At 39.1% G+C, this 19240-nt stretch overlaps 1 protein-coding gene across 2 annotated transcripts in view; it reads left to right on the top strand.

Moving 5' to 3' along the window:
- The window catches only part of PAN3 (poly(A) specific ribonuclease subunit PAN3), a 79825-nt gene that overhangs the window by 1125 nt on the left and 59460 nt on the right, over positions 1-19240 (top strand). For both annotated transcript variants that reach the window (XM_026675045.2, XM_026675046.2), the window contains exon 2: positions 16680-16801. In XM_026675045.2, coding sequence (XP_026530830.2) covers positions 16680-16801 — 122 coding nt within the window. The remainder of the gene's footprint in view (positions 1-16679; positions 16802-19240) is intronic.

The following is a 19240-nucleotide window of genomic DNA, read 5'->3' on the forward strand; positions in this document are numbered from 1 at the left end:
ATTGGGAGATAAACGTGCGGCAGCCTGTCAAGAAATAGTAAAAAGGGGTGTGTGCATGTAGGTATACACTTGGGTGGAGGTTGTGTGCATGTAGGTTTACACTGGATATTGCTTTATTTATTTATATAGCTAGAAAGGCAATATGAGAGCTAAGGATGCTCATGCTGTGTGGCATGAATGGCGATTTAAAAGTACAACCCAAAGCCATGTTTAATCTGTACACCCTTATCTTTTACTAACTCCGTTCGTTAGGTTTTTCCCCTTCAGGGGTCTATGTCTAGTATATTAAGAGTGCTAAAACATTGCTTGAGGGAAGCCTAAATTGATTTGGCTCGTCTCCCCCCCCCATTAGAAAATTGTAGAATCTTCTGATTATTTCAGATGAAAAATATCTGTTCAGAAAATAGAGCTAAGTGTGAAAAAAAAAATCAACAGCATTTGTTGGAGATCTTTTGAAGTGTAGCTTTTGACAACTTGTGGGGACTTTCCAGTAGATTATTTTTCTTTACTCCTTACAGCTTCTAATCAAGTTCTGAGTTTTATCTGTTAAATGCTTTGATCCAGAGCAGCTTCCCACCGTAAAAGGAAGAAAGGAGTTTATTATTATACTACAAAGCTGCTTTTTTGAACTTCCAGATAGATTGGTTGTAAAAACAAGAGACTTTTAATATACGTTTCCCTATGGGTATTGTGCACAGAAGAAAATACTGAAATAAATCCTTTATTTTTTTTGGTCAAATTTTCTTAAAACAATCTTAAAGAGACAATATGTGAAAATAATTGTAGCTATCAAATAATCAGAAAAGGGTAGATTTGTTAATCTACTGTAATAAAATTACAATTCTGGGAATATCTCAATTTGTGGAGTCCTTAGTGTTCTCTGAGCTTGATTTCTTGCAGACATTTATTTCATTACTTGACTAGGTAACATTAACAGGCCTAGTAAATGTGGGTTCCTCCCTGCTTATATTTAGTAGCTTGTTCTTCCAGTATTGGTTGGAGTGTTTTTCTCTTTGGTAGTTCTTTGATTAGGGTATTGTTTGTCTGCTTGATTGTTTACTTGCTAGCAGAAAACAATACTCTAATAAAGGACTGAGCATGAAAGCTTAGCAATTAAAGACATCGAACTTGTCAGTTGGAAAACTGCCAGCTGGTGTTCGAGACCTGAACTCCCATTCTTGCTTCAGCTCCTTCTCACTTCGCAGTTTGAAAGCATTAGCAGTTTGAAAGCATGCAAATATGAGTAGATAAATAGGTACCATTTCAATAGGAAGGTAACAGCATTGCCCCAGCATATAGGTCATATTGGCCACATGACCACAGAAATGTTTTTGGACAACGCTGGTTCCCTTAGCTAAGAAATGGAGATGGGCCTTTACCTTTACTTTTAATAGAGGAGCTACCAAGGAGAAAACCCGTACTCACTAACACTATTGATGTTACTTAGTTGGGTAATGAAATGACTGCAAACAGGCAACCAAGAGAACATCTAGGATGCCATAGTTCAACCCAAGCCTACGTGTATTCTATTCTATTAATTCTTCAGTTTAAAAGACCTGTTAAAATAATAGAATTATTGTAGTAAATAGTTAATAGAATGAATATGACATGACTAGGACATCCTTTAAATATTGCTCCTGCTATGAAGTCATTAGATGACCTTAAGTGAATCATTATGTCTTAACTACATCTGTAATATGGGTGATAATGAGTGCCTTATAGCTGGATAAATTTGGACTTGAAAGGATTGCAAAACTGATTTGAATTTTCTGGATATGACATTGGGGCATTTAATTGTATGCTTTTAACATGTACAGTATATTAATTGTTGCTTAAATATCTACAAACATTATGAAAAAGTCTGAATCACACAATTCTTTATTCTGTTTTTCCTTTTCCTGTTAACATCACATATTGGATTCAGCTGCATGTTTGCTAGGGGAAATTTGGAATAATCAACATTTTGATAACAGTATACTTGCATATTCAAAAGGAATGTTAATCTTAAATAGCACATGTAAATAATTTTTCAAGAAATTGATAAAAGTTTTTGTCAGCAAATTTTTTAACACATTAGGCCATACCTTTTTAGTCACGTTTCTGAGACAATATTGAAAGCTCTCAAGGTATCAAAATGTCTTGGTGTTTATGAGTCCAAAAACATGATTGCTTGCAGTCTGTTAGATGATTTTTTTCCTGTTCAAAGTATGCAACAGGCTGGCTAAAACAATAATTAGCAATGAGACAAATCTCTTAACCAATTGCTTTTTGTAGAGCAAATTTTCCTGACTTGATTGCTTCCAGGCATGTTAGTGTAAAAGTCCCATTGATTCCATCTGGCAACAGGTTGAAAACGGTGGTGTAGATAAAGGTTTTTCCCATGATGATTTCTGTTTTAGATAGCACGCCAGCTTTTCATTTTTGGGTTGACTAGTCTCCTACAGTACTTTGTAGCATAATATTGCTTTATGCAGTTTTTTCAAGTCTAGCCTTGGTTGTCTTGTTCAAAAAAGATGTCTAGTCATGATAGTCATACTCCACCAGTCACATTTTGTAGGCTTGTTGCCAGAGCATGTGGGACTTTTCTATAATTATATTCAGCAAACTGGAAGAAAGCTGTTTTTTTGAGATGCATCTATCATATCTCAATTGTATGTGTATTTTAAACAATATGTGGAAGGAGGGGGAAACATATTTTTATGGCCATAATTACAATTAGTTCAATAAATAATAGGAAGGAAAAGATTTTTAAAAACCCTGACTTTTGGAAGAATTAATCATTAAATGCTGCTCTGATTAAGTAAAACAATACTGGAATAAAATTATTACATTTAATCCTACAATTAGCTTTGCTCAAATCGTCAGTGAAGCAAATTTATGTGTTGGGGGGGGGGGGAGCAAAACCACAAATGCCATTATTTTCCTCTACTAGCCTCTTGCTGTGGCCTGCCTATCTATTGCTTCTTTTGTTAAAGAACAGAGAGTACTTAAGCTATAGTGTTGACAGAATCAAGGCTGTGATAGGTGAGTCCTTTGTAGGAAGAAGAGCCAAACTTTCCAACAAGCTATGGTAACTTTTTTGATTCCCCATAAAAGGAGTGGTCAGAAGCAACAAAAGTACACCTTTCAGCAGACTATATTGCAAGGTCAGAAGGAGTTTTGTTTCATGATCAGAACAAATCATACTGTTTGTTCCAAGTGGTATTATTTTGAGTGTTTTGCCTATTCTAAGTTGATCTGTTTGTGGCCTGCGGCTGGACTGCTTTTGTGCAATTTAGCTAACATTACAGCAGGGAATATTTAGATCAGACAGAATTGAAGAGAGACATCAGGTAAAACAAAGGGTGGAGGATTATGTTTATATATCAACAACAGCTGGTCTCAGGATATAACTATAATATATATGTTTTGTGATAGAGTCTTTACACATCAACTGCAAGCTATTTTACTCTCCACGCGAGTTCTCATTTCTCCTAATACCGTGTTTCTCCAACAATACGGCCTCCACCAATAGGAAGGCCCAGCATGATTTCTAGGCATGAGGTGAAATTAAGCCCCGCCCCCAAAATTTAGGCCTATTTAAACCATGCGTTTCCCCGCCATTTCTCACATCGTTCATTAGAACTACATGAGGTGAAGAGAAATGGGGGGGATGGGCAAAAAAATTGCCTTTAGGAGTGGACTGCAGGTAGCCTAGGCTAGAATACCCTGATAGCTGATAGAAGCTCCCTTGAAGGCAGAGTCCCCAGCCGCTTCAGGGTGTGGCAGGGCTGCCCGTGTCCCCTCGCCTTTAGGCAGTGTCTTTCGGGCGATGGAAGCTCCCCAAATGCAGTCACCAGCCACTTCGATCGGCCAGTAGAGCGGCCTCGGGCGACGCGCACACACACTCCCCTCGCCGCTGAGCCGCTTCTATCAGCAGACGAAAGCTCCCTTGAAGGCAGAATCCCCAGCCGCTTCAGGGCGTGGCTGCCCATGTCCCCTCGCATTTAGGCAGTCTCTTTCGGGCGATGGAAGCTCCCCAAATGCAGTCACCAGCCACTTCGATCGTCCGGTAGAAGCGGCCTCACGGCGAGGGGAGAGTATGTGTGTGTGCGCTCGCTCTGAGGCCGCTTCTACTGGCCGATCGAAGTGGCTGGTGACTGCATTTGGGGAGCTTCCATCGCCCGAAAGAGACTACTTAAAGGCGAGGGGACATGGGCAGCCACGCCTCGCCCTGAAGCGGCTGGGAACTCTGCCTTCAAGGGAGCTTTTGTCTGCCGATAGAAGCGGCCTTGCGGCGAGGGGAGTGTGTGTGCTGTCGCCCCGAGGCCGCTTCTACCGGCCGATCGAAGTGGCTGGTGACTGCACTTGGGGAGCTTCCATCGCCCAAAAGAGACTGCCTAAAGGCAAGGGGACATGGGCAGCCACGTCTCGCCCTGAAGTGGCTGGGGACTCTGCCTTTGGGGAGCTTTCGTCAGCCGATAGAAACGGCCTTGTGGAGAGGTACGTGCGTATGGGCCGCTCTAGGTGGGGGAAGAAATTAAGTCACCCCCGAAAAGACGGCCTAGCCGTTTTTTCAGGGGTCAAAAAAAAATAAGGCCCGGCCTTATTTTGTGAGAAACATGGTAGCTGTGTATGTTCCTCCACAAGCCTGTGTAAACAAGGCATTATGAACTCTTGCTGATCAAATTATGGAGGCTGAAGCCAAACACCCAGGTTCCCTTTCCATTTTAGGAGATTTCAATCAAGCAAATTTAAGGAAAGACCTCCCAAAATATTTCCAGCATGTAAATTGTCCCACCAGAGGCAAAAATACTTTAGACCACTGCTACACAACAGTAAAAGATGCTTATACCACAAGCAGCTGTGGGACACTCTGACCACTGCATGATTCACCTTGTACCTGCCTACAGACAAAAACTTAAAGATGAGCTCACAGATACTGTAACATCATATGTTAGCTTCTGCGAAGACTTATGTGTACCAACAAGGAACCTGAAAATCTTTAGTAACAATAAACCTTGGTTCTCAGCTAAACTTAAGCAGCTATGTCATTCCAAAGAGGAAGCCTACAGAAAAGGTGACAGAATGCTATACAACCAGGCCAGAAACATATTAACAAGAGAGATCAGAGCAGCAAAAAGAAGCTACTCTGAAAAGTTAAAGAATCAATTCTCAACAAATGAACCAGCAAACATGTGGAAAACTCTTAAAAACATCACTGGCTTCAGCAAACCACCTTCACAGGCAGAAGGAAATCAACAACTAGCAGATGACCTGAATGTGTTTTACTGCAGGTTTGAAAAGAAACTACAGCCACCTATCTCCACAACCCACATCTCAAACACACCAACAATAGCCAAGCCTCCTACAACTGGTCCCAATCCATTGGGCTTACAACCTCTGGTGATCACAGAAAAGAAGTTCAAGATCTATTACACAGACAGAAGCCAGGAAAAGCACCAGGGCCAGACAAGATAATTCCTTCTTGCTTAAAAGTCTGTGCTGACCAATTGGCCCCCATCTTCACCCGAATTTTCAATAGATCACTAGAGATGTGCTATGTTCCTTCCTGCTTCAAACGTTCTACCATCATCCCAGTGCCAAAGAAGCCCTCCATCAAGGAACTGAATGACTACAGACCAGTTGCTCTAACATCTGTAGTTATGGAAATATTTGAAAGGCTTGTGCTGTCCCACCTGAAAACCATCACGGATCCACTGTTAGATCCTATGCAGCAAATACCGAGCAAATAGATCGACAGATAATGCTGTTAACATGGCTCTGCATTACATCCTACAACACCTTGAATCTCCAAATACCTACGTAAGGGTCCTCTTTGTAGACTTCAGTTTAGCATTCAATACCATCATTCCAGACACCCTTCTAAGTAAATTAAACCAACTAGCGGTACCTGAACACACTTGTAAGTGGATCATAAGCTTCCTAATAGACAGGAAGCAGCAGGTGAAGCTAGGAGGAATCACATCCGATACCTGTACAATCAGCACAGGGGCTCCCCAAGTTTGTGTGCTATTGCCACTTCTCTATATATACCAATGATTGCATCTCAAACGATCCATCTGTTAAAATACTAAAGTTTGCTGATGACACAACAGTGATTGGTGTCATTCGAGACAAAGATGAATCTGCATACAGAGATGAGGTTATACAACTTGCCTCGTGGTGTAACTGGAGCAATCTGGAACTGTATGATTTGATTGTTGATTGTAGCCTATGACTATCATTAAGTGTTGTACATTATGATTCTATTCTATTCTATTCTATTCTATTCTATTCTATTCTATTCTCTTCTCTTCTCTTCTCTTCTCTTCTCTTCTCTTCTCTACTCTACTCTACTCTACTCTACTCTACTCTATTCTATATTCATATTCCTGATGGTGTTGGCTTAGATTAAATGGGATGATGTGGCAGTCGAGTATTGAGAAGAAAGCAGTTAAGTACTTGGCTAGATGGAATATAAAGATGGGGTTACAGATTCATGCCAGCTAGTTTTCCTGCTAAATTATCACTAATTTTCAATTTTTCTTTGCTTGAGGAAGTTAGAAGTTATGTGGTGGTTAACTTTGTGGCTAAACTTTATGTAGGGAGGCATGTGTGTTGCATGGGTCTTGTGTGGTATTTTGCTAGCGGAATACAGATGTGTATGTATGTATTATGTTTCACAAAAGTGTTGCTAAAGCTTTTGAGGTTGCATAAATGTCCAGTGGTATTTTGTTCTCTTTGACCTTTGATGTATACCTAAAGTACATTTAAATTTTGGGGGGGAAATTTTGGTGAGTTTTGTTTTTGTCCTTCTTGGACCATGATCTGTTGTTTAACTTTTTATGACTTGAGATCAGTTTGTAGTTATGACTACATGATTGTTCCTGTTATGGATGTTTCAGAAGATAATTTTTTTACAGGTTGTAGAACAACTTAATATTTACATTCGGCTATGTATATTATATGCTTAGATGCAAGCATTATAAGTTTCACATTTGATTGTGTTGCAGAAAGATTTTAACATTTTTTAAAAACATAAAAAATATTCCCTAGCGAAGAGTGTAATACATGCTGGTTAGCTGGCTTTCTCTTTTGAACCTACTGTGTTAACGTGTTAAGTGCTTTTAATTTGTTAAAAGTAAGTGCTAATGAAAGAAATGTAGATAATTTCCTTTGTTTGTTCCTGAGCTCAACAAAGATTTATTTAATTACTTAAAGATGTAATTTTTTTGCTATTGAAATCTCTGCAGTGATGAGATTTGAGTCAGTCTACTAAATATAATCTACTGGAAAACTTTCAGATATGTCTTTAAAATCTCTTTAGTTCTTCTGCAAATTGTCTGGCTGGTAGCGGTTATCATGAATTGCTACCCTACCTAATCATGGCACCCTTTGGGAAGGAACACTGTCTGATACAAGTTTCTTGTAGGCAAGGTACTCAAAGCATTTTATTTTATTTTCTCACAAAACTATTCAAACTATTTGACCTGTCTGAATATTGTCAACTTAGACCATTCTAATAGACCTTATTTACAGCATTGTATCTTGTTTGTACAAAAACTAATTTTCTGATTATGCAGAAAATGTGATTAAGATATCTAGTTGAAGAAGATAATAGAAAAGTCTTACTAACGCATCTGGACTTAAAAGGGGTTAGGACAACCTAAAGCATGTGTTTCAGGCCAGATTGTAGGGAAACTTGAATCCCAGTAGAAAAGATAGCAGGGCATCTGCTAAACTAATATGTCACTGACTGGAAAAAGCAGTGAAGGAAGTAAAGCAATACATCATTCTGCAAGGACAAGCATTTGGGTCATTGTAGCTTATGTTTCTCCTATCATTGGTAAAAGGTAACAGGCACATTGTTTTTGGGTATGTTTATACACAAATGTCATCAAACACCTTACAGATGTGTACATTTTGGGGAAGAGTATTTCATTTATTTATTAATTCCTAACTTTAAAAATGACTGGAATAAGCTGTAGAAAAGACAATTACTTGAACGGAAGAATAAATAGAAAATATGTATCATATGCCTTGTTACATGGCACAGTAAGGTCTTTATTTTGCAGCACTCTAACAGTTAATTTATCTACAGTTCCAAAATTATTTTCAGAAATAAAAAATAGACATACCTTGTATGAGAGATACAGATTTTCTGTGGGATATTTTTGAAATGAGTTTCCTCATAATGTGGTGACCTCCAGACCTATCTTATGTTGTCTGGGGATGAGAGAAATAGTAATTTAGCACATATGGATTGCATTTAACTGGTGAAAACTGTTTGGAAGATTTGTAGAGATAGTAACACCATAATTCTGTATATATCTAGTTACACATAAATCTCACTACTGTATATAGGTTGCATTATATAATAGAATTGCGCAGCCTAGGGCTACAGGATTGCACGTGAAAACTATTTCCCCCATAGATGTTTACTTCATCCATAAACATCATACAAGAGAGTGCACCATCTCTTTGCTTCTGTGAGGTGTTTTGACCACAAGATCAAATGCTGGGGGATGGATAAGGGGAAGGATTTTCGCAAGCTCTCAGTTTGCTTGTTTCTTACTTAGCTTATGGTTAGTTAAACGAATCAGTTTAAAAAACAGAGAACATCCTATTTCACTGTCTCCCTCTCCTCCCCCAGCTTCACATTTCAAGAGTAACGTAGATATTGTAGAAGTGAAGCATTTAATTGTCATGTACTGCTTTTACTTCACTAGTAACAAATTGGATAACTCATGCTTTGAATCCAAAAACATATTATTGAGTGAGTTTGTTTTTTCAAATGAAACTCTGTGCTTAATTACTCTGGGTTCTCCTTACTTAGCACAAGCAATGCAGCACATTCTCTTAAGAAGGGCTCTGGCTAAATTCAATAGGTTAATTTTGGCTGAAGTAGCTTCCAAGTTGTGAGTTCTTGGTGAATCAGAAGTAAAGGATTATAAAAATATCCAGAGAACCCAGGATTGGGAGAGTTCACATGGAGAAACAAAATAGGATTTGTTTTTGTTGCTTAATGGATTATTATTACTGTATTATTTTACTTTTTCACCTCTGACAACAGTGATATAGTGCCAATAAAGGAGAATATTTATAGCCCAGGGCTGAAATGAGGGGTCCGTGATGCTCCCTTCCTAGCACTGATGATGTTACTTAGTTTGGGTAATGAAACATCTATAAGAAACCAACGAAGCTCAGAGAGCACCAACAGTGATATGGCCTGCACAAGAATGTGTGAAAGATGTCATCTGTTCCAGGCACTTTTTATTTTCAAATACAAATGGGGTGGGGGTGTCTATCATATGTCAATTATGTCAAATTTTGGAAATGCAAAGACTTTCTGAAGATAAGCAAAGAAAAAGCTTGTGCATTTCTTAATGGGATAGAAAAATGCACTTTAGAAATAAAAGCCTCTGTTTTCAGATCTAAATAGGTTTTGTTTTATTTGCAAAGGCAAATCACTCAAGAGGCCATTTTTACCTCCAAGAGATTAAAGTCTTGGGCAGGGCTTTAGAAGTGTAAATGAAGGGAGAACTAGTGAAGATGGAGGGCTAGAGAACCAAACTTCCTTCCTTCCTTCCATCCATCCATCCCAAAGGAGGATGTTTGTGTGTGTGGGAGAGAGAGAGATGCATTATGGGAAAAAGGAGATGTCTCAAAGATGTGTTACTGCCAGAGCTACTAAAAGGGGTGGTGATTTGAACTCTGGCCAGAGGAGCAACTATTCCAGTGTTCTGAAATAAAGATTTCTTTGTTGGTATTGATACAAGCTCAAAGAACAGATTGTAGTAGAAAATAAAAAATCCCATAAGTTTGAAAGGAATTTGTAAGCTCAAAATAAAATGAAGACTAGTGATGAAGAGCCAATTGATTGGCATGTTAAAGATGCACTGATCTTTTCTAGATTTAGGCTCCATTGTATTATGTGTTACACAGTCAGGAAGAGACATAGAGTTGAATGTGTTGACGGGGATTGTTAATAAATAAGAATGGAGATCTTCTGTTGGAAAGAAAATTACTGGAAACTGAAATTTTCAGAGTAGATTCCCCAGAGAGTTGTAAATTTTGTGCTAATGGAAAACCATCCCAGCTTCCAAACCTAGCAGAGCAGTATGAAGGGAAAGATTGTACTGAATCTTGGAATTGATAGATTGTAGGAGTATACTGCAAATCAGGTACAGTAGATGTAGAGGAAAACTGACTATAAATCTCAAAATTGCAAACTACAAATATGCAATCAACATAACTCTGTGTGTTGATGAATCAAATAGCACAAAAGTAATTCTGAAAATGCAATGCAATAGCAATTTTCAGTGAGTAGAGAAATCCATACTGACTTCTGTTCTTCTTAGATCAAAAGACAGAAGTAGGCACTCTGTAATTTTCTTGGATGAAGGATCTTATTTTGTTTGTATCTAAAATAAAGTGACCTGCAAATTCAGATTCTTTGTGGCTTATGTAGAAAATAAGTTAGAAAGAAAACCACAGATTTTCTATTCTCATAATGAGATAGAATTTATGAATGGACAGAAGTCTGGTTATATAAAGGAAAATGGGATTATACATGGGAGAACTGTCCCCTTTGCATCAGAAATGGATTTACAGAAAGAGTAAACATTTTTGTTGGATATGTGCAAAACTATGTTAGAGTTAACTATGTTAATTCTAGATAATAAAATAATTTCAACAGCTAATAGTCATCAACAGGGGCTACCTTCTAAAGATACTGTATGAACGACACACCTTATGAACTGTGCTTCCACAGAAAATCAATTTACATGTACATTTGGATCTTACAAGTGTATACTTGTGTTTCCAAAAATAATAAAGCTGTATTTTTAGAACTGTATATCATGGTTGATTAGTATCTAGCACAAAAGGGCACAGGATGACAACTGCAAGATTATAGTAGAATTGCTTTCTTTGATGAGTGAGTAAGGCCACCTGAGAGTAAAATGTCAGGCTCTGAACTCAACAGCTATCAGCAGACAATACTATAACATTTATTTCCAGATTCTAGTTTCAGACCATCATATTTTCAGAAGGGAATTTAGAAGAACCAGCTGATGTGGTGCTGACTGCAGAAAGACATTTGCAGATATAGTACCAGCTGAACACAAGCCACAGTTAGGGCATTCATAAAGACCTAACAAAGCTGGGGTCAGGTTCTCAGACACAGGGAGATATTTAAAAGCTGCCAGTTTATGAATTCAAGAAATTTGAAAGAAGCTAGCAAGGGAAGATTTAGAATCTGTTTACAAAAATTAGTTTGAGACTTGTACTGAGACTCAGAGACGAGCCATATCTCTAGACACAAATAATCAGCATATAAGAGATGTAGCTATTGGCTTATCAAAGAAATTGATTCTTAGCCAGTAATACAAACAGGCTGAGGGAAAAAAATTCAAGAGTTTCATTAAGACTGCATCTTAATGAAGAAAGGAGGTTTGAAGTGTTCCTATCTGAGTTCTGTATTCTAATCAGGGGTGGGCTGTTGGGGGTTCCCAGGGGTTTGGGAAAACCCCTAGCAAAAATTCTGTGCAGTTCGGAGAACCCCCCGCCAAATCCCACTCCTGGCTGGCCCCGCCCACCCCACCCTGTCCCTCCCAGGAGTCCCCACGTGACCCGTTTTGGAAGCAGGTAAGTGCAGGGCACGCATGGAGGCTCGGAGAGGGCGAAAAACAGGCCTATCAGAAGTTCAAAAGGCCTCCGGAGCCTGGGGAGGGCAACCCCCTGTGCTACAGGAAGCTGACTAGGCCACACCCACCATGGCTACGCCCACTCAGCAACCAGGCAGAGAACCCCTTGCTAAAGTTTTTGAAGCCCACCCCTGATTCTAACCTCTAATTCTTAGCATTAAAACTTATTAAAGACCTCGTGAATCTTGATTTACTAGTTGTGCTCTACAGTTAAGGAATTTGACAATAAGATTTAAGTTTGTAGAACTATTTACCATAAGAAAGTCAACTGAGTGCAGGTGGATCTTTAAGACCAAATGTAGTACATATGGGCAAGTTCTGTTCTTCAGAGTAGTAGTCAAGGGATATTCTCAGAAGTATGGAGAGGACTACTATGAGATTATGAAAATACTTTAATTAGGATTTTCTTAGGCATAGTGCCAGAGACATAGAAGTTGACCATCTGGATGTAAAGACTGCTTTCTGTATTTGTAGAATTAGAGGAAGAAATTTACATAGAATAGGCCTTAGGGTTCATTCAAGATGGCAAGTCGAGGCTTGTGTACAAATTACAGAAAAATCTTTGTGGATTAAAACTGACTGTAAAGACTTTCAGAGAGAAATCAAATCAAATGTTGCTAAAAAGGGAATTTAAGTAGTGCAAAGCTGATCCTTGCCTCTGATCAAGATTTAAATAAATGGACTTTATCTTGCCATATGTTGAATAATTTAATTTGTTGTGCAGGCTGACAACATTGTAAGGGGACTGTGAAAGCACCTAAAAAAGGAATTGTAGTGAAGGATATTGGCAACATCTCTTAGCGCAAATTGAAAAAGATGAGGAAAGATGTAATCTGCTTAAACCAGAAACATAGGGCATTTTAAGAATGCCTAAGACTGACTGAGATAAATCTACCTATAGAAGCTAATTTTCTAAGGAAAGATAGAACAGTGAACAACTTGACCAAGTGGTTAGCAAGATGCTGTATCATAACTAGACCAGAAACTTCTAAACAACTTGAATTCTTTACAGAAAATTTCATTGCGCCAACCTTAAGTGACTGGACTGTAGTCAAGAGGCTGGGAAAATGTCTCAGGGGTCCCACTGACTTCAGATAAAACTGACAGCAAGCAGCAGCCTTGAATTAACTGGATATATGGATGCAGATTGGGCTGAAGTTAGAGCTGACATCAAGTCTGTAAACAGTTCCTCATTGTCTGGAGGGGTGAATAAATCAATTGCACTGGCAGAAGACAAGCTGCTGCAGTGTTGACCTCCATGAGGGCCATGCACATTTCAGCTAGTGAAGCTTGTTGCAAAGCCATGTAGATTTACAAATTTCTAAATAGCTTTGGAATTTACAGAATTGTACGGAATTCAGTTATCACAGGAAAGAAAGATTAATTCAGCAGTAAATGACATCGATAGCCAATGGCTGTGAAGGATTTGTGGTCTTATTTATTTTAGGAAGTAGGGCTGTTCATCTTGCATATGAATTCTGGGTGGGGAACAGCAAAACCAATATAATAAAACCTCTATAAATCAAGCAGAAACCAGAATTAAAGTAATCATAATGCAATGGTCAATGCTAACCACACAAACAACACCTATGTTGACCTCATAATAGAATCCCAATACAGCAGTTGGGAGAAAAGCCAGGTCTCCACAGCCTTCTGAAAGGACAGGAAGGCCTCAATCTTGAGGGAGGGGTATTCCTTACGGCAGATGTGCCCACAGAAGGAGGATCCCTCCTTGATTCTGTAATAGAGTTTTCAGTACAGGGATCTGGATTACATTCGTCCTGCTGCACCTGGTGAAACAGCAGAGAGATAGGCTGTCCTATAAGTCGGCTGGCACTGTGCCATGCAAAGCTTTGAAGAATGATATCCAGCACTTTGAGTTGCACATACTATCTCTCAGCTAGTCTGTTTATCAAATCTGTGTTTAAAAGGTGAAAGAAGAAACCTGGCTGAATCTCTCTCCTGCTTCTTTCTTCAAGTTGCACAGTAGTTTAAACAGAAGTGAGGCATATACATTTACTTTTATTGAAATACAGTGAATGTCTTCTGCCATTTATTGACACCTGGGCTAAACTATGAATATTTCCTTTTTTTCCTCCCAAATTTTTTACGTTCTTACATTCAAGAGCATACTCTGTAATAAGAGTTTCTGCTGAATTAAGATTTTCAAGCAGGAAGAATATCAAAAGTATAAGTGTATATTAGCTACGTTTAGTTCTATTAAATGCAAATTAAACCATAATTAGTTTTATTCAGCAGTTTTTGGAATTCAGTCTCAGTTTTTGTGTCTTTTCTGTCAAGGGTATCAAAGATTATAATCTAAGGTGTAACCATAATTTATATATAATACAAAATTAACTTGTATAATTTTGCTTTTAAAACTTAAAATATGTATTCTTTTCCTTTAACTTTTACATTAAAAAAAAATCATCCTTGAAAGGAGAAATGCTTTTGAATCAATGTAACTTGAGCTCCTAACATGCTAAAAACTAAACACAACCCAGTATACTTTCATCAGGTAGAATAATTTTGCTCTTTAATCGAAACAAATGTGAAAAGTATGTATAATTAACGAAACATTCAAAACTGTTAATAAAATCTATATAGTTTGGAAAATAAATATACCACTAATGGGCCTTCTTGTATTGCCTGCGATACTTTTCTCTATAATTCTTTACATATGAAACTGAAACTAGATTTTGGGCTTATATTATCATTTCATTGTTGGACATGCGCCAGTCGGACACAACTGCACAGGGAAACTTTTACCTTTACTGTCCCCACCCACCAGCCCATTATCACCTGGATTTGAAGATCCCGTGTGTCTACTTGAATATAACTTTTAATTAGTGAGGATGGCAGCATCTAGTTAATCTTGTCTGGTCTTGAAAACAGTTTTGTAGGCTCAGAACTGCTTAAACACCAATTGAGAAACCAGCAAGAAATCACAGGGCTGTAGACTAGGCTGCAAAGTTAAAAGAAATCCTAAAAGAAACAAGTTACCTAAGAATTGTTGCCAAGAAAATATGTAACATTACGTAAGTTAACAGGAGTTGAGTTTGATTTGAAGGAGACTTTATTGGTCCTTCCCCCCCCCCCCTTATTTTAAGCAAATCCAACTGTGCAAAGTAGCACCGGATAGAAATAAAACATCCTGACTCTTCTGCCTATACTTCCAATGCCAATTTTGCTCTATTTTCAGCTTTTTTTTTTTAATCAGAAGGGTTGTCAGAGGTCTAATCAGGAAATCTACTTCTAAAATTCACATTATTGCTGGGACACAGAGCTAATAACAGAGTTGTGAAGTCTGCCACTCTTAGTCTGAATCCCAGTCTCTTGCTCTCGTTAGTAGACAGCATTTGCCTTCAGACCTGTACATAATTGAATCACCGTCTAGTCTTTAGGCTACAATATGGTAGTCCTTAATGTTTGAACAAGGCATGCTGTGGGGCAGTTCATCTGTGGACATAGAGGTGGGTGCAGGTTACTGCATCCACTACAACAGGGTCCCCAACCGCCCGGTCCAGCGGACGTGCACCGAACCGAGGAACAAGCCTTCCGGGCCGCTGGTTGCTGGGCGCCGCCATCTTTTTGGTAAAGCGCTTCTGGTGAGCTTTTCCGGGTAGAAAGCTCACGGGCGCTGTTCGTCATAAAAAGATGGCGGCGCCAGCGCTCGAGTGAGCTTTTCCGGGTAGAAAGCCATTTCTGCCGAAAAGCTCACCAGAAGCGCTGGCGCCGCCATCTTTTATAATGGCTGCGCTTTCGTGGCGTCACCGGAAGCGCCTTTTCGTCATAAAAGATGGCGGCGCCCAGTTGGACGCTAAGTACCGGGCGCGGCGCCAGCTGATGTCAGAACCGGGCGCGGCGTCGAAAGGTTGGGGATCCCTGCACTACAATATTCAATAGGTCTCGTTTCTTCCCTTACTCTCCATTTGTCAGAGAAGCACTACAGTGTCTTTTTTTTACCAGAGATAGCCAGTGGTTTTGAAAGCATGAGTTTTCGGGGAATGATTGCTGCCTTCGTGCTATCAACTACATGTTGTTTTTACTTAACTATCTCTTAGTAATGATAATAAAGTAATTCTCAACTTACAATGGTTTGTTTAGTGACCTAAAGAATGGCATATGGCCATATTTCAGACTTGCAACCATCACAGCATCTCCATGGTCACATGACAACTGATTCATATTTATGATGGTTGCACTGTCCCAAGGTCATATGATCACCTTTGTGACCTGACAAGCAAAATCAATGAGGAGGCCAGATTCACTTAACCATGTTACTAACTTGACAACTGCAGTGATCCACTTAACAACTGTGGCAAGAAAAATAGAGCAAAACTCACTTAACAACTGTCTCGCTTAACAACAGAAATTTTGAGCTCAATTATGGTTGTGACTCAAGGACTACCTGTAATAGGAAGAAATACTTGTCTTCAATAGATTATGAAATGTGCATTTCAACTAGCAATCTTGAAAGCATTTAAGAATCTTTTAAATCTGATATTACATTGAACAGTTTCTTCTCATTTCTTTTGGGTGCCAATTTTATACTGTTCTTTGTGCTCCCTCTTGAATTAAGTAGACCCCATCTACTTAAGTTCAATTGATAATTAAACAAAGACTTGTAATTTGGATGTTGGAGCAAATTGCTTTTGCTTGTTAAAGAACTACTGATTCTTTACTGTTAGAGAGGAAGTGTGTGAAAGATGCTAATGTTTTCAGTTAACTACATTTCTGTTTACACTTTGTTTTTTATACTTTATGATATTATCAGTTATATTCCATTTCCATTTTCTGGTTCTCTCCACTGACTATAAATCAGAGCCCTGTTATTGTGATGAAAATATATAACTTTTTGGTATATGGCCTTTTTAATTTCTCCCTCTGTATTTAGATAGATGTTGGAATGTAAATTTGTATGCTGTTGGAGGAAAAGATCTGTAAAACTGATAGCCTTTAAAACATTTTTTCTCCTTTTATCTCTAGTTCCGGGTATAGATGGGAGTGCCCTGGCCGAAGCTAGTCTTACAGACTCCTATTTCAGCACCAGTTTTGTTGGAGTCAATGGGTTTGGAAGTCCTGCAGAATCAAAGTATCCTATGATGCAGGTAATGAGTCATTTGATAGAGTGTCTACTGTGGTTTGTTAAAGTTATTTCTGCAATTTTTCTATGGAAGTAATAAATGAATTCTAATGTAGATAGGAAACTCTACTTCAATGATACAAATAGAACTCTTTTGAAGAAAATATATATTTTACCAACACGTTTAGGATAATGTGAGAAAGATGTTGCTTGTTTGAATTTAGTTGATATACCTATAAGAATACTATAACTATTGTAATCTAGAATCCTCTTGGCAGTGAACTTTTTTGGAAATTATATAACATCTTTGGTTAGCACAAAATTTGGTTGTTAGAATTTTCATTAGCATAAGTTGGTGATACTCCTGGAAGAAAATCTTTTCATTTAGCAACCTGCCTGTCTATTGAGAAGTCCATTGACATTTTTGGAAATGTTCTTTTCTGAGTACTATTATATAAAAGTTACTTATTTAATAGAATATCTTACTCCCACATACTCTAGGCAGCTTACAGCTAGGAACTAATATATGCAAAAAACATAAAAGGTATAACAGACCAGAAGAACAAAGTAAACATAATAAATTGTAAGCACTTGCCAAGAAAAGTGTCCTTGCAGTGATAATCTGATCCTTAGACCAAGCCAAGCCATTTAAAAATATTGGCATTGTTTTTAGTTTTAACATTTTCTATTGTTTGTTCTTTGTTTTTATTACCCATTTGATCACATTGTATTATGTGCTGGATACCCTCATAGTAAGACACATAAGAATTCATCCAGACCAATGGTTTTTTTTTAAATAGACTTTTTATCCAGAATTTTAATTACAGTGGTAAAAACTAATACAAACTAAAATAGGAGAAAAGGAAGAAAAGAAAAAGAAAAGAATGTAATAAAAATATATATTTTCTTCCAACCTTCATCATTACAAGTATAAACAAATTTAATAACTCTTTACCTCCTATAAACAGATATACACTGCTCAAAAAAATAAAGGGAACACTTAAACAACACAATGGAACTCCAAGTCAATCACACTTCTGTGAAATCAAACTGTCCACTTAGGCAGCAACACTGATTGACAATCAATTTCACATGCTGTTGTGCAAATGGAATAGACAACAGGTGGAAAGCATAGGCAGTGAGCAAGACATCCCCAATAAAGGAGTGGTTCTGCAGGTGGTGACCACAGACCACTTCTCAGTTCCTATGCTTTCTGGCTGATGGTTTGGTCACTTCTGAATGCTGGTGGTGCTTTCACTCTAGTGGTACCATGAGACGGAGTCTACAACCCACACAAGTGACTCAGGTAGTGCAGCTCATCCAGGATGGCACATCAATGCGAGCTGTGACAAGAAGGTTTGCCATGTCTGTGAGCGTAGTGTCCAGAGCATGGAGGCGCTACCAGGAGACAGGCCAGTACATCAGGAGACGTGGAGGAGGCCATAGGAGGGCAACAACCCAGCATCAGGACCGCTACCTCCGCCTTTGTGCAAGGAGGGACAGGAGGAGCACTGCCAGAGCCCTGCAAAATGACCTCCAGCGGGCCACAAATGTGCATGTGGCTGCTCAAACAGTCAGAAACAGACTCTGTGAGGGTGGTATGAGGGCCCGACGTCCACAGGTGGGGGTTGTGCTTACAGCCCAACACCGTGCAAGGACGTTTGGCATTTGCCAGAGAACACAAAGATTGACAAATTCGCCACTGGCGCCCTGTGCTCTTCACAGATGAAAGCAGGTTCACATTGAGCACGTGACAGATGTGACAGGGTCTGGAGATGCCGTGGAGAACGTTCTGCTGCCTGCAATATCTTCTAGCATGACCGGTTTGGCAGTGGGTCAGTAATGGTGTGGGGTGGCATTTCTTTAGGGGGCCGCACAGCCCTCCATGTGCTCTCCAGAGGTAGCCTGACTGCCATTAGGTACCAAGATGAGGTCCTCAGACCCCTTGTGAGACCATATGCTGGTGCGATTGGCCCTGGTTCCTCCTAATGCAAGACAATGCTAGACCTCATGTGGTTGGAGTGTGTCAGCAGTTCCTGCAAGACGAAGGCATTGATGCTATGGACTGGTCTGCCCGTTCCCCAGACCTGAATCCAATTGAGCACATCTGGGACATCATGTCTCTCTCCATCCACTAATGCCACATTGCACTACAGACTGTCCAGGAGTTGGATGCTTTAGTCCAGGTGTGGGAGGAGATGCCTCAGGAGACCATCCACCACCTCATTAGGAGCATGCCCAGGCATTGTAGGGAGGTCATACAGGCACGTGGAGGCCACACACACTACTGAGCCTCATTTTGACTTGTTTTAAGGACATTACATCAAAGTTGGATCAACCTGTAGTGTTTTTTTCCACTTTAATTTTGAGTGTAACTCCAAATCCAGACCTCCATGAGTTGCTAAATTTTATTTCCACTGATAATTTTTGTGTGATTTTGTTGTCAGCACATTCAACTATGTAA

The sequence above is a fragment of the Notechis scutatus genome, chromosome 5, assembly GCF_049901735.1.
Source record: "Notechis scutatus isolate UNSWTSFEM ecotype Mainland chromosome 5, rNotScu1.2, whole genome shotgun sequence".
Taxonomy (NCBI): Eukaryota; Metazoa; Chordata; class Lepidosauria; order Squamata; family Elapidae; genus Notechis; species Notechis scutatus.